The following is a 17024-nucleotide window of genomic DNA, read 5'->3' on the forward strand; positions in this document are numbered from 1 at the left end:
CGTGACAGCGAACATTAACATCCCTAAGAGGTATATCATGATTCAAGTAGACCATGATTCAAGTAGAAGCACTTTCAAAGTCTTTTGAAAGAAAAATTACCTTTTTAAGATGAAAAATAACAATATCGTGCTTGTCAACCAATTTTGCCCAATAAAATACAGGTCCTTTTAAGTGTTTAAAAAATTTGGAGAATTCTAAGCTAATATACTATAAACTCTACAATCCATTTTAATCCAAGGGTGTATTCAGACTGGAAAAGTCATTTTGTCCGGACACAGTTAACTGAATTTGGTCCAGATCGAGTCCTGAACTTCGTGTTTGGTCTGCGTTCGGATTGTCGTCAAGCGGACTTTGCTGTTTGAGTTACGAGGGCGGGGCAAATCAACTGCAGGCAGAAATAATGGAAGTCCTGCGCTTCGTGGTCCTTGTCGGGATAGTCCACTGATTCAAACTTTATATCTTGCTGACCAAACGTCTGTATCAAGGTAAGGTACAAAAGTTTTACTTGCTCTTTTGGTTAGATGGAGAAATGCTGCAGGGTGGTTACTGGCAAAAAAAAACACTTAACCCTTGTGCTATCCTAAGCACTTTAACGTTGGGAGTTGGGTCATCTAGACCCACTAGACAGTGCTCTGAACCTTTTTTCTTCAATGATTTGTGATCTTCACTGGTGTCCATGGATTACATGAAATTTTTCCACCTTTATCCACCTTTGTCATGGTAGGGAGAACACGTCAATGTAAGGGGGGGGGGGTCATCTAAGATAGCACAAGGGTTAAAGATACGCTGATAAGTATTAATGACATATAGATTGTCGATTGTTGTGGTGTTAGGGCATTGTTTTTGAGAATTCTGTTAAAGAACTACAAACTAACGTTTAGGAGGACGTCACAGCCGCACCAGGCGTGTGCCACGTAAAGAGACACAGAAAAACATGGAAGCGCTTTCAGCTGTGTGAAAGTTCACGTTCTAGCAAGTAAGGACTTTTTGTCTGTTTGATAACACGACAATCGTTGCTTTACTGTCTCCGCTGCTCATCTGTTGCTACTTTCTGACCGTGTTAACATCACGCGGCCGTCTTGGTGCAGTTGTTCTGCTCCTGCCACGGAGCCTATTCAATCTGAGGATGTATTCAGACTGGACACATTTGAATTCTGAGCCACCAAGCTCCCTTCAGGACCCACTGGAATGTTTATCATCACAATTCATATCAAGCGGCTGTAATAGTCTGAATAGAAACAAGGCTGCTAATTTATCAAGAAGCGTCAAGGTTTCAGCATTTTATTGGCTTTTTAAATGTCTTTTTATGCTCAAGCAAATGTCAACTTCCTCAGCCATTTTAGCATTTAGCAAATTGCTTCAGCATTTTCTCCAACAAGCTTCAGCCCACAGCATTCACACTTAAATCATTACAGGTGAACATTTTTCTAGTTAGTAATGTTTGAGTGATTGTCTCTTTTCTGCCAGCCTGGATGTGGCCCGCAGGCTGCCATCAATCATTTACATTTTTTAATACGTAACGTATTTAAACACGTGAAGTGATTTCATAAAACATAACAGGGGAAAATTATAAATATTTTATACATGTAAAGTAAACAACATAACACACACACACACAACTAAGACTGCCAGAAGGTAAAAGAAAAGCAAAAAGTTAACCTTCACCCTTATGATTTAGCTATTAATATCTAACACGCAATAGGAGTATTAGAGTTGTCAATCTCGTCAAGTTTTTAATTGCAATAATTAGAAGTTATCTTGTGATTAATCCCAAATTAACAACATTCACCTTTTTTGTTAAGGCCCATGTAAAAGCCTATTTGGAAGATTTAGTTTGCATAGTAAGACAAAAGTAAAGACGATGACTCATTTAAAACCTGTTTATGATTTTAACACAGTTAAAAAAAACACTGAAGTATTCACGTCTGACCACAATTAATTAAATGCATCATTACATAGTAAGATGCATAATGCAGTGCCAAACTACCACACTGAAAGATGACAAAGCTCAAAACAACTGTGATTTATGACTTTGTCACATGCACTCGTACAGGGAGCTGACCGAAACGGGTACTGCGAGTTTTTGGGTTGTCTGGGCCTGTAGAGCAGTGTTTTTCAACCAGTGTGCCGCGGCACACTAGTGTGCCGTGGGAGATGGTCAAGTGTGCCGTGGGAAATTGCCCTCATTAACTGCTCTAACAACATTTTCCATCTCCAGGAGATCAGCTCTTTGTTCATCCAAACAGGCATTGAGAAAACACTGAGTAATTAGGAATATAAAAGATCTTAAAATTACTTTTTCTTTGTGTTTATTTAATTCTTTTAAAGACATTTTGATAAGAATGACGGTATCGCGATTACCCTCCAGCTATAGCAGTTTGCGGAAAAATCCCGCCCCTTTAACTGTCTCCGCCAATCATTTTTGAAGGCTTAATCACATGTCATCAGTCAGACCAATCAGAAGTGCTTAAAGTCTTCACTTCCTTGTTCTTAATTCTGCTGAAAAGTCGCTCAGTTCTAACAAAAATACCAGCTAAAGCTCGTCTTTAGCGGTGTAGCTTTCCACAGAGTCCGGTGTCAGACCGTGGAACAAGTGAACAAAACAATGAAGCTCAGAGACGCGAGTCCTTCTGCCCTTTTTCAGCCGTTTTCACACTACATCTCCCATGATGCATTGGCTTAAAGGGACAGCGCCTAATGAGTCGACCTTGTGAAACGTCTTGTAACCACAACAAACAAACAGTTTCTAAATTTTCTAATTTAACTCTTATTTCATCTCTTAGAAAAAACAGCAGCAACTTCCTGCTTTTTCTACCACAATTATCACAAAAATCCACGTGAGATTGTGGCGGGGGGGGGGGGGGGGGGGGCTGTCGATCAATACAGACCGTGAATTTCTGCTTTTTTATTTTTTTTGGGATGCTGGTGTGCCGCGGGATTTTTGTCAAGGTTAAAGTGTGCCGTGGCTCAAAAAAGGTTGAAAAACACTGCTGTAGAGGGTCGGAGACAAGTGCGGCCGGATCTTATGGGGATAAGAAATGTGTCTTGTTCCCTTGAGGCTTATACGGCCACCTGAAGGAACATCATGAAAACGGAATGCACCGTTGTGTGTGGTAAGTGTATTGTGGAGTATTTTTGGAACTCGTTATTGTCGTCATGCTTCCAGGAGCATGCTGAAATTGAAAGCAGCCAACATGCTTAAGTGGATTAAGATCATAACTCTTATGAAAGAAAAACAACATAAAAAAAATAAAAAAAAACGATGAAAGCATACAAATGTTCGTATAAACTCTGACTCTGAGCGTTCTCAAAGTATCATTAAGACGCCGGATGGACCATGGGTGAAAAAAGTTTTGAAGTCGATTGGTCCTGGCTAGGCCTGCACAATATACCGCAAATTTATCGTTATCGCAATATCCAGCTCTGCAATATGCATATCGCAAAAGACGGCGAATATCGCAATAAATCGCAAACCCAAAATGTGTTAAAACAATCTTCTAGCAGCTTGAAGCATTTAACGAATCAAATAAATCCCTTTATGCTTTGACCAATCAGATGGACGCCTTCCCATTGTTGACCAATCAGATGGAGGCCTATTATGTTAACCCTGGTCCTGAAGAGCCTCAACCCTGCCTGTTTTCCAGCTCTCCTTAACCAGCTTGCTGTTGATTGGCTGACTCAAGTGATTTCACATCCTGATTGAATGAACACACCTGATTTTGGTTATCATTATCGAGCAGTCTAGGGAGAACTGGAAAACAGACAGGGTTGAGGCTCTTGAGGACCAGGGTTAGCCACCCTGACGTTTGTCCCCCATGTCGATGAGGGTCATTTGGAGTATAATTTTTAAACTGTTGCAATGAAATGGGAATTATGTTTTTGTTTTTTTTTCTTATTTGTTTATTTACCGCAAATTTATCGTTATCGCAATATTGATCACTAATATCGCATATCGCAAGTTTTCCTCATATCGTGCAGCCCTAGTCCTGGCTCTCTGGGTCCTGTTTCTCCTCTCTGATGGCAGCGATTTGTAAAAGAGGTGGCCAGAGTGAGAGCAGTCTTTTGATATTTTATGTCCCCCTTTGTGCAGTGAACTTTGGCTTGAAAAAGGAGAAATCCATACGTTATGTCTTTGTCTCATCTACTTCTGCCTTACATATTATTTAACTATTCGCTTTGACCTGTCGCCCACAGCATCCCAGTAGTAGAGTTTTTGCCCGCACTGATTCATTCGTAAAGGCAGATGTGATTAAGGCATTACAGTGATCCCTTGCTATAACGCGGTTTACTTTTCACGGTTTCGCTACTTCACGGATTTGCATCGTGCATTGTGTTCTGCATTCTGATTGGCTAAAAAAGTCACTCCGCTTCTTCTCTACCTGTGCGTCAATAATGTTGCAGTTTAATATGTACACGTACGTAAATCAGCTTTCCAAATTACGTACATGCAAATCATCTTGCAATTTCAAGTTTCTCTAAAACCCATAGAAAAAGAGCAACACCAACTGTCAATCACTATGTTCTTCTCCCGAACAAACACACAGCTGCACCGCGGGCTTGAGAAGGAGAAAACACTGCAGCTTCTCAGACTGAAGAGCATTGAAATACACCTGAGCCACTATTTGTCCGTTTGTACTTTGTATTTTTTTCATGATCATTTTAAATTTTCTCCCGTTTAATTCAATTACTCTCGGGTCGCGGTGGGCGGGGCTAATCTCCGCGATTTGAAGCCTTCTGTTCACATCGATGATTCAAATTATTATTTGACAGTACAGTACAGAAGTTATTTGTTGAAAAAAAAAAAACGTTTTTAAAGTACTTTGATTTGTGAAACAAATGCTTGAGCCTGTAAAACGGTTTGTTCTTTCTTTTCAATGTATAATAGAGTATGTAATTGTGTATATATATATATATATTTTTTTAAATAGAGGTTTCTACTTCACGGATTTTGCCTATCACGGGTTCTTTCTGGAACGTAACCCCCGCGATAAACAAGGGTTTACTGTATTCAGAACTTTGAACATTGGAAGTCTACTTTTTTTAATTAACTGAATTATTTCAGTGTTTTCATTCACATTTCTTTGAATTTACATCTTTAAAACAGAAAATAAAATACAAATAAAGATAAATTATCCAGAAAAGAATAGTTACTATTAGGGCGGCAGGATATGAGGAAAACTCGCAATTTGCGAAATAGCAATACAACAAAATACTTAATTTCATTTCAATGCAACAGTTTAAACAAGAGTCAACATACCTTAAATTACACTCCAAATGGCCCTCGTCTACATAGGAGGCGAACATCTAACATAACAGGAGTCCATCCGATTGGTGAAATGCATAAAGGGATTAGCCTTATATTGCAATAACGATAATTTTGCGATATATTGTGCAGGTCTAGTTCCTACATTACACAGCTCTGTCTGTATCATAGTGCTGTTGCGGAAAAAAGGTACAATCAAGGTCTGTCTTTGCTGGGTTTCTGGGTGATTCATAAAAAATGGTTCATGATAATTCATGCCCCCCTCCCCCCACGTGAACTCATCCAGAAAGTGATATGCAGTTGGAGCCAATGGGGTGGGGGGTGCTGTAATGCCGGAGGCAGACAAAGCCGTTATCAGACAGCTAGACTGCTCGTTATGGTTCAAATTTGCTCAGTAAGAGAACCACACACTTTTCTTTGGTCATCTCCTTGATGGTTAAACACTTTTAATGCCTGCAATCAGTGTGGGGTTTTTCAAGGAGTGAGTGAAAATGAGCAGAACTGCAGGTGAGCAGACATGAAGACATGGACCATGAACCAGAGCTTGTTCTGTAGAGAAAACTCCACCTGGATCCAACTGATTCATGTCTGTTATCCACCCCCAGAAGATTTCTATTTTCTTACACTCTGACTTTGATGTGTTTGATAAAATTATACTTTTTCACTTAAATTATAAGTTTGTTTAATTTTATGAACAATAACGGGTTCTCTGAGGTTTTAGGCTTGGTCTATCCAATATATCGCAAATTTTTCGTTATTGCGACATCAAACTGCAATACGCATATTGCAAAAGACGGCAAAAATCGCAATAAACGGTTTCCTTAAATTAGCTAAAACGACCTTTTGGCGGCTTGAAGTGTTTAATGAAACACATTATGCAATCACGTTGTTGACCTATCGGATGGAGCCCTTTTATGTTAGATGTTCGCCTCCTATGTAGACGCGGGTTAACCGTTATAAAAAATAAACGGTTGCAATGAAATGGAAATTATGTGTTTGCTTGTTCTGCTGTTTCTTCATGTATCACAAGTTAAATCGTCATCGCAATATTGATCACTGATATCGCGGGTTTTCCGCGTGTCATGCAGCACTACTTTAGGCCGTTTTTTTTTTTTTCTGGTGGGTAACTTCATCCGATTTTTAAGCTCTTTATAACTTCTCTCCATTCCTGGCAAGCTCTTCACCAGGATCTTGCTCAACCGTGCTCTCCCAGCCATCAGAAACAGCCGACGAACCCAACAGGCTGGCTTTATGCCCAACCGCTCCACAACAGACCACATCTCTGCCGTCCGTCTACTCATAGAGAAGACCTATGAATTCCGTAAAAATCGCAATCTCTATATGGTGTTCATAGATCTAAAGGCTGCATTTGACACCGTCTGCCAAACCTCACTGTGGAATATCCTAAAGACCCTTGGAGTACCATCCAAGATTGTCTCTCTGTTTGGTCTGCTCTACAGCAACGCAGAAAGCTGTGACCGCGTAAATGGCAAAGACTCAGATTGGTTTCCCATCTCCAGTGGTGTTCGCCAGGGATGTGTGGCAGCTCCCGATCTTTTTAACTGCATCATAGATCAGCTGATGTCCCGGGTCTGTGAGCAAGTCCCTGAAGTGTCTGTTGGCAATTACCATTTGACTGACCTGGAGTATGCCGACGACACCATCCTGTTCAGCACATCGCTCAGAGCGTCTACAGCAGAGAGGCAAAAAAATATGGTCTCATGGTGAACTGGACAAAAACCAAATTCATGCACTTTGTTGATGGCCCAGACCCACCCCCTCTCCAGCTCGACAACAATGTCATCGAGATCACCCGCAGAACAGCACTGGCAGCATCAGCCCTGCAGTCTCTCAAAAAACCACTGTGGCGTCATCAAAACGTCTCGCGCAAGACAAAGCTGCGGATCTACAACCTAGCTGTACTTCCCATTCTGCTTTATGGTTCTGAGACACGGCCCTTAAATAAGAGCTTAGCCGCAAGAATAGTAAGTAGTAGTAAGTAGTAATTTGTGCTTCACAATGTTAGAACAATATAAAATCAGAAGCAATACCCAATAAAATGCACACAGGCATATAAACAAGCATACAGGCAAAAGTGAACACAAGTAAAATTCAGCTAAAAGCTTTCCTAAATAAAAAAGTCTTAACTTGAGCTTTAAAACACTCGACTGAGTCAATCTGGCGCAGAGACAGGGGGAGGTCGTTCCAAAGTCGGGGAGCGACTGCCTGAAAAGCGAGGTCTCCCCTAGTTTTAAAATGAGTTTTTGGAACACATAAAAGATTTTTATCAGTGGACCTCAAAGAACGTGCAGGAGTGTAAGGAGTTAAAAGGTCAGAAATATAGATCGGGGTTTATCCGTGCAAGGCTCTAAAAACTAAAATCAAAATCTTAAAATCTATTCTAAATTTAACAGGAAGCCAATGTAGAGATAAAAGCAGAGGGGTGGTATGAGTGCGCTTATTGGTTCCAGTTAAAAGCCTTGCAGCAGAGTTCTGGACCAGTTGGAGACGTTTAAGAGACTTTTTGTTAAAACAAGTAAAAAGAGAATTACAATAGTCTAAACGAGAGGAGATAAAAGCATGGATGATCAGCTCAAGGTCAGATCTGGTTAACATTGTCTTCAGTTTAGCCACATTCCTCAGATGGTAAAAACAGTTTTTGACCAGGCGCTTCGAATGAGAGTCTAGAGACATAGCTTTGTCAAACCAGACACCAAGATTCCTGAGACTGGGCTGGACAGAAGAGCTCAGTGAACCAAGGTGACTTTTGATGGAGGGAATTTTGTCATCAGGAGCAAAAATCATTGTCTCTGTCTTGTTTGGGTTCAGGAGTAAATGGTTGTCATTTAACCAAACCCTGATGCTGGCCAAGCAGTCTAGTAGATTTGATAGATTAGTGTAATTATTTTTTCCAAAGGAGCAATAAAGTTGAATAGATGGCTTCGACAGCCGGGACCATTGAGAACATCAAGTGGCCCCAATGTGTCTCCAACAAAGCCTTAAGAGCTCAAACCTGCCAGCCCCAAGCCTCTTGCCTTGCTGCGCAACGCTGCATCAGATGGTTTGGCCATGTTCTCCGTTTTCCCTCTTACCATCCGACGCGGGCCATCTTGGAGTTTAACCCAGGGGCTGCAGGCTGGAAACGACCTCGAGGCAAACCCTGTACTCGGTGGACATATGTTATTGCAAGGGATGTTAAACCTTATGGGGTTGCTATGAAGGATACTGAGCTTCTGGCACAAGACCGGAAAGCTTGGAAGACCCTTGTTTTTTTGGTCGACTTTACGCACCCCCCCCCCCCCCCCCCGCAAGAGCCTTGATATATGATATATATAATATCGCGGGTTTTCCGCGTATCGTGCAGCACTACTTTAGGCCGTTTTTTTATTTTTCTGGTGGGTAACTTCATCCGATCTGTAAGCTTGAGTGGCTTCAACTGAACAATAAGTCAGAAACAGCCTTATCTTCTGGCTGCTTCACTGAAAAGCCAAAACGCTTGCTGTCGACTGGTGTAACGATAACACATGTGGAACACGGGACTTGCACTCTGCTCTGTTCATGCGCAAAAGCTCACTTCCAACTGAATTGTACTTCCAGAAAGGAGTAATTGTGTCTAGAACTGTAATCACAGGCTGGCAGATCAGCAGGCAGAACTTTTAACAGGTCATTAACGCTAGGTAGGCCACACATGCAGAGTAGAATGCTGGGAATGTGCATAACTTTAACCCCTTCACACTGTACGTCGCTGTATCCAGGACTCCACTTAACTGAGCACCACCTTGAATGAAAAAAAAAAAACACTAAATATTTTATTTTATGTAATTTGAAATACATGCTGGCATGACGGGGTTAAGCCAGTGAGAGAAAAAAACTCAGTCCCTCAGTAGAAAGGACCTGGGCTTCTACGTTTCTTCCTTAACAAATATTTCCTACTATTTCCAGCGAGTAGAAAAAGTTCTGAGTGGTCAGAAGGACAGTGGAGCAGCGTTTGCATAACTTGGCTGAATAAAGGACACGTTCCCACACTGAGTCCGGGATCGCAGCAGGTTTATCAAAACTAGAATTTCCAAAAACGTTCCCCCACATTCTTGATGTGCTCAACTCAAAATAAATAGAATCGTAGGCTAAACAATTCTTTTGACCATAATTACAGTTTGATTGTTTGAAAAAAAAGCAGAACTCTAGTCTCTAATGTAGTTTGTTCTAAAAATACATATGTGAATTGTTTTATGAAGTCAAATTTCTCCTTACAAATAATGTTGTTTAAAGCTGATGGTTTCTTGGTTATCAATTTTCAGAGGTGGTGTGAATCAGTTTAGTGGACTAAACTGCAGATGGTTCTGTAATCACTGCTTCCACGTGGAAATGGGGCTTTCAGCGTCTGCCCTTTGCCTCCACATACATACAGCACATGGCTTGATTTACTCTTTGAGCTAATGCCATCTTTGCAGTTTAGGAAGAGTTGATGGTGAGAATCATTTGATATGAAAGCACTAGACGATTATTTTTCTAAAGTGGAACATTTAAAAACGATAAAAACATGATTGACTATTTAAATGTGTTCAGATGTTTTCAGTAATTATAAGCAACAGTGGATTTTTCATTGTTCACACTGATGTTAAGCAGGAGTAAGGCTAAAGAAAAAGTGAAACAAACACAATGTTTTTGCTGCTCTTTTTTCAGTGTCTTCCATTATTTTTTTGCCGAGATTATAAATATTTGTACCCATCTGTATGCTGGGTTCCAGATGGATGCTGCAATGTAAGCACATACATATTTGTCAGGAAGATGAGGTGTTTTTTGTGCAAACTTTCTGTGCAATCCACATCCAGTGGTGGGAAAACACCTCCAATGACCTGCTTTAACGGGAACAGACTAGTGCGCACACATGCGTTTTAAAAATGGAAAGCAGTACATGATACACCTCATTAGTCCCGTTTTATTGCCCAGCCATCGCCTAGCTGTGTTTGCCATGTACTTTTCAAGACTGTCTGCAGCTACAGTGTTTCCTTTTTTAGCCACTTTAAAAAGAAGCAGGCTAACTTAATTGTAACTTAACTTTATTGTAGTGAAAGGTCAAAAGGTTCTTTTCAATGTCCCCAGCAGTTGATGGTACAAACAGCACTGCATATTTTAAAGAACCATTGAAAACTCTTTTATTTCACTTTTTTAAAGAATGTTTTAGATACTTTTGCAAACAGTTCTACTCAATAAACTAGAGGAAAAAATATCTTTAGAGTTACTGCATTGTTTAATACGTCCATCCATTCTCTTCTGGATTAAAGTTCTAAGCTTTTCAGTTAATTTCTTTGAGCAACAGGGTGTGTTTTGCTAAAAAAAGAAACATCAGGGTTGTCACACTTATTATGTGATAAGCCTCAGGAAGTTATTCTATATACTTTATACTCTATATACTTTTTTTATATTATAAGGCGCGCCTAAAATCCTTTGGTTTTCTCAAAAATCAACTGTTCTATTCTGGTGCATCTGGTGTGGATTCTTGTGCTTACTAGGGCTGCACAATATGAGGAAAACTTGTGATGTGCGCTATATGTATGTTGTATGATATTACAATGATGATATGAGTTGCGAAACATGAACATGCAGCTAAACAAAACAACTAATAAGTCACTTCACTTCAGCTGTTTTATTTAAATAAAAGTCAATGTAACTGAATTTACACTGCAAGTTATTTCAGTAGGAAGCAGGTAAGGACGTGTTGTTCACACACACCAAAGAACAATTATCCATCATAGTACTGGTCAAAACAGATATGGACTATAAATGACTTTTTAGTGACTTTTATGCATTCAGGGGAGCACTGGGTGTTAAGGTAACCATTTATCGCAATGTATGCCGTCTTGTAATATACATATCGCACAAGCTGATGCCACGATTACGGTACATTTTTGATTTATTGTGCAGGTCTAATGCTTACAGACTTGGAACCAATTTTCTGTGTTACACAGCGCTCAAACACACACATACACACACACACACAGCCCAAATGTTTTAGGATGACTAGCCGGTGAGCTACGTTAGCGCGTAGCTGCCAGCGCTCGGAAAATGCATAACATCAGTTTTATAACTTTAAAAGGTCACGCTAAAACAAAAAGTTATTATTGACATTTACATGTAAACTTCTATGACAAATATGACAAAAAACTATTTTGGACTCCACTATCCCTCCAAACGCCCCTCCAATTGAAGGGATAGTGGAAGAATTTGGATTTGGTCTTAAACAAACCAACACATTCTTTTATTAGCAGAGGTGTACTTTTTTCTCCTTTTTTTAAAGCTGACATTTGCTTTTGTTCTACTGTTGATGCTTGGGAGCAGTTTCAATAATTTAGTTTGTTATTTAGCAGTTAATCATTTTAGACTTGTCTTTTACTTTAAACCCTAAAAAAGTTAAAAGAATTTCTGTGTGCTTGGTTTCACCAAGAGCCTAATCGTTTTCTATCCCAACTGTCTGCTCCTCTGGTTTCCTTATACTCTCATACTCTCACTGACATGTTGTTTTTTTGTTTTTGTTTTCCAGGCAACAGCTAATAAAAGCTAATTTTGACTCGCCTCCAATATCACCAAAGACACCAGCATCAGTGGCGAAGTGTCAGACTCCCAGAGAGAAAGGCCAGAAACCCACCAGCTCCATTCTAAGCCACTTTTTCCAGAAGAAGGTTAAATCGCCGTCCGGCAGAGAAGCCCATCAAGATATTCAGTCAAGGGAATTACAGACTGCACAACCTGGCAATTCAGGGAACGTTCAAACAGGACAACTTCGGACATCAGTGGTTATAAAGGAAGAACCAATGGATGTGGAAGACTCCTCCACTCTGACCTTCGGTGCAGTGAAACACGAGGACATGGCTTCATACAGCTCTAGGTTTCACATGACAAATCCCTCACCATCAAAAGATGTTAAGCCTGTAATCAAAGGTGAAGTTCTTTTACCTTTAGGCTAAAAGCAATGCATCTTCAAGACATTTGATCTGTCTTTGATCGCTGTTAGATCAGTCGTGGAGCTCCAGCAGCACCAGAATAGAAAAGGGTCAAGATCCTCAGAAGATTTAATGTGCTGTAATCTCATCATAAAAGCTTTCAATTAATTACCTGATCTACATGGCAAAAATAATCTGTTCATTTGGTTGAATACTGAGGAAAGGGAATATGATGTTTTCTGTAGTGTCCAAAGTGTTTTTTTTTCCATCAGGTGCAGCAACAGAAAGGTTTCCTGTAGTAGATGCATCGATGAAATAGGTGATGGCATATTTATCTGCTTTTTTTCAGTGGAATGTCCAGTTTGTTCTGTAAGTGTGTCACAACACTTTATCAACAAGCATCTGGACTCCTGTCTTACCCGAGGAGAGAAGAAGGAGAGCCTGCGGAGGTAAGGAACCCTTACGATACATCACCTAAATGAGCACACTGTACTGTTGTTTAATCAATGTTAGCTCTTTAGAATGAAGTGACGGCTCAATAAAAGTTAGGGTATTGGCTTTAAAGCGTTAAAAAGCTAGTATGTGCATTTTTCACTGCCTTTTTGGGATGAGCATCAGAGTTTCAGCTTTTGTTGTTCAAGTATGAGGGAGTGCATCAAGCAGAGTGGGAGAAAAGGGGCCTGATTTTAGGGGTTTGACCCTCAGTGCCCTCGCATAGCATTACAGAAAGTCTTTGTAATGTGTTTGCATGTTTAATCACTTTTTGTTTTTTTAGTTTAGCTGGACTCAAACCAGCTGAGGCTTTATTTTTACCTCTTCAGGCAAAAGAAGAAGAAAAAGCTGATCCAGGTGTATTTGTAAGGGGAACAATTGTGAGGCAATTTTTCTCTGTACAAAGTCTTGTACAGAGAAAAATTACACAAAGACCACAACTATCCTGTGGGCAGATTTAAGGCAGTTTCATCCTATTAAGTTCTGAGCAGAGGTTCTATCAGCTGACTGCTTTTGAATGATCTCTTGAGTTTACACACAATAGGATCTAATGTCCGTTTTGACCCCAAACCGTTGAGTTACTTATAACGTAGGAGCAATACTTTGGACAAAAAAAGATTCTGTGTGGACTTAAAATCAGGATTAGGTGATCAGTTCTCCTGGTTTGGGGTAAAACTCTAGCAGAATAGTTACATCAGTCCAGTCTGTATGATAATATTTGAGTTAGCTTTTCTAAATCTAACCTGAAGCGTTCTGTTTCACCAAATCAAGAAAAGGCTGATGTCGATACAGAATTGATGTGAAATTACAAGCTGGGATCTAATTGAATGCTGACGTCAGCATTCTAAATAGTTTCTTTTTTTGTTTTCTTCTAAGCCTGTAGAGCTTTGTCTCTCATTTCCAAAAACAGTTTATATCCTGTCCTTGTTTAACCAAGGAACATTTCCTCTGCTTTTCAGGGAGCTCCACGTTGTCCATGAAATTGTGAAATAAAAAAGTTATTAGTGCGTGTGATCTAAATGTTGTGTTGATGGGTGGCTTTGGTAACATCAGGCAGTCCAGCTACTGTCTGATTTAAAGCACAGGCAGCCTTAAAGGTCATCTTCTCAGTATGGTATCCCTTTGGTTTAGAAATCAACATACAATATAACCAATTCCAATACAAACATTTTAACAAGGAAACAAACATTTGCATTGCTGTAATCCTCTTTGGTCCCGTCACCCAACAGAGTTGTCAAACCATTTAATGTTAATTACCAATTCTTTGCTGAAAACGATTCTTAATTTTACACATTTGCTACAACAAACGTTTCCATCATTTTTCTTCCTGTGTATTCTGTCAAAGATGGGAAAGTTAGAAGATTCTGAATTGGTCATCTTTTAAAGAGTTCTATGCAGCACTTATGTGTTTTTGTGTGGCAGCACCAACACCTGACGTTTCGTCGAGTCAAGTCGGTTTGACAAACTCACATTGCAATATTTTCTGATACAATGTGTTTACATGCTGTGGTATGATGGATCAGCTTCACACATTCGCCCTTGTGCTTTACACATCACGGCATTCTGGACCGTCGGTGATTGATGGTGGGACTTAGCATAGAAATCCGCCTCAGGAATTACCTGGTGAATTCCCAACATAAACAGTCAATTTGTCTTTTTCAGCTCTCTTGGCAAAGCCAGGCGTCCAATGGCGAAGCTGGTGTACAACCTACTTTCAATGCAGGAGCTGAGGAGGAGGCTGAAGGAGTGCCAACTGTCAGTGCAGGGTTCTCGGGACCAGCTAGTCAGGAGGCACCAGGATTTTATCCATCTGTTCAATGCAGAGTGTGACTCCCTCAATCCAAAATCAGGTGGTGAAATGAATTCTGTATTTATATTTATACATGTTCAAGAAACCGCTAGGAATAACCCAGCGGCATAGTTCATGTAGGTGCTCTTTCTATGATGTTTTTTTTAATGTACATTGGAAATCACAAATGTATGCTGCTAGACAAAGTACCTGAAAGTTACTCAAAGTACATCTTGTTCTGAGCCAGCAACCTCAGGTGCTCTTGGGTTGTTTTCATCAGCCACACATGCACAGTCGCAAGAACATTGTGTGTTTACAAAGCTCTAAAGAATACACCAAATAACCTGCTCTCAGCTGATCAGGTGCTTTGTTAAGAAAAAAAAGGAAAAAAACAGCCTGATGAACATAACACTTTTGCTACCATTCATTATATCACACCTTTCTCCATTTTCTATCAACAGTTGAAGAGATTGCAAAAGAAGTGGAGGCCAACGAGAAGATGAGAAGTCAACTTCAAGGGAAAATCAAACCTGTAAGTACTTTTCACTGGTGGAGAGCTTGGCACTTCTCTTGTGAAGTGAACCCTGTTTTTTTGTGATGTGTATCTGTAATGACTGATAACAAGCTGAAAGTGGTTTAGCACTTTTATAGCGGCCCAAAAGCTTTATATGGATAAGAAATTCAAGATGTATGCAAAGGCTGCTATCATAGCACACCATGTAAACAACTGCTAGGTCAAACAAAGTCACAACTGTTTTTAAAATGTTCTCTTGAAGGTCATGGTTTTCTCCAAGAATCATTCTGAGGAGGAGATTGAGGCGATGCATTCAAACTATAGTAAGTGCTTTTTGTGCCTACTGCTGACATTTATCCATCCTCTTTTAATAACTGTACTATCTTTTCTTCTTCTCTGTATTTAAATAAGAACAACATAATTGGAGATTTCTGTTTTTTTTTTTTTTTTAGAATGTGGGTGGATGAATCGATCTGATCCAAGCTTGATAAATCAATAGTTGATCCTTAAAAGTAGAAATCGATCTTTTATGCCTTTCCTTTTCTGGTGACGTAACGGATAACAGCAGCAAAGCCAAATTCCGCTAGCTTGATGCTAACGTCTAATGGAATTTCCCATAGGACGGCTAATGCTAACGCTCGGCTGACCTAAACATACATTGCTGATTAAATGAGAAGCTTTTTATATTCAGGCTTCCAAACTCTGTTAAGGAAACAAAATGGAAATAAGTAAGGGTTCACGGCCGACAAAGTGTGCATTATCAGAAACGAACGCACGCCGTGGAAGCCTGGCTAGAGGCTATAATAATATAAAGAAATATATTACTGTATTTCTATGCAAATATGTCTAAATTTGTAAACCGGGTACATTCAAAACTGAATTGAATCAAATTGAATCGAGTGGATCGAAAGAATGGAAAGAATCGTGAATTGAATTGATCCAGGCTCTGGTGAATCGAATCAATATTGGAAATGATTGAGGCAGTGGCAGAGGCAGTTTTATTGTTTAGTTGTTTAAAAGGAGCATATTTTCTTTGTACTGTAAGGTTAAAATACTGCACAGACAGGTACATTTGACTAAACTTATCCTAATTCATTCATTCAAAGTAATCAAGAAAATAAAATTTACATGATAGATTTTCTAAAACAGTCAACAGTTCTGTCGATTTTCTTTTGTATTTTTGAAACTAATGCAAATGAAGTATTTAGTTTCACATCCATGTATCATTAATGGATCAGGATTTGAATCCACCACAGTGACACTTGTTAAATATGTGTGTTTGTTTATGTCCTCAAACTTTTGTGTTTTTGTGCTTTTTCTCTGTTTTTTTAACTTCTTGTTCCTGTTTCTGTCTTAACTGCAGCCTGTCTATTGTACAATGATGGGACCACCGTGTTGTAATATTGAGCTATAAACATAAAATTTAATTGAGTTCAATACAAACAGTATTAACAGGCAACACTTTCTTTTTATTTAGATTTACATCAGAAACAAACACTTTTTTGTCTATTTCATCTTTAAATAAACCGTTTTTTTTGTGTTTGTTCCTAAGCCCTGCTCTTGCCGGTGTGCTAAACAATAATAGGCTTTTTCTCACGTTTTCTATGTATCTCTCATGAGAAAACACCTGGAACTGAAAAAAGCGGCTTATATTTGATCAGGATTTCCTTCAGGAAATGGAGCTTTCACAAACTTTGAAGTTCTGACTTCTTATTTTCCATCCTTTGAGATGTGTCTGCATTTGCAGAAGTGCATTGATTTGTTCTGACGCCACTGATGGTGCTTTTCTTTCCTTTTTATCTTGGATAACAATTCTTTTACTTGCTTTAAAGACAGCCCAAAATACACTTGACTTTAATCTGCAATCATCATGAAAATCAATATCACTCAAAGTGTTGAAAACAAGGTTTTAGAAGTCATACTAAAAAAAAAAGGCTGTTTCATCAGCCACAACCTGTGGTCAGGTGGGTTATTCATATTTAGAATGCATTCCAAATATTTTTACTGTCACTTTGACATTAACT

The 17024-nt window shown here is 39.4% G+C and overlaps 1 protein-coding gene across 2 annotated transcripts in view; it reads left to right on the forward strand.

Annotated features, from left to right (window-relative positions):
- Positions 1–17024, forward strand: part of rad18 (RAD18, E3 ubiquitin protein ligase) — a 47451-nt gene that overhangs the window by 15612 nt on the left and 14815 nt on the right. For both annotated transcript variants that reach the window (XM_004068473.4, XM_011474646.3), the window contains exons 5-9: positions 11806–12203; positions 12555–12654; positions 14360–14547; positions 14948–15018; positions 15263–15323. In XM_004068473.4, coding sequence (XP_004068521.1) covers positions 11806–12203; positions 12555–12654; positions 14360–14547; positions 14948–15018; positions 15263–15323 — 818 coding nt within the window. The remainder of the gene's footprint in view (positions 1–11805; positions 12204–12554; positions 12655–14359; positions 14548–14947; positions 15019–15262; positions 15324–17024) is intronic.

The sequence above is a fragment of the Oryzias latipes genome, chromosome 5, assembly GCF_002234675.1.
Source record: "Oryzias latipes chromosome 5, ASM223467v1".
Lineage (NCBI taxonomy): Eukaryota > Metazoa > Chordata > Actinopteri > Beloniformes > Adrianichthyidae > Oryzias > Oryzias latipes.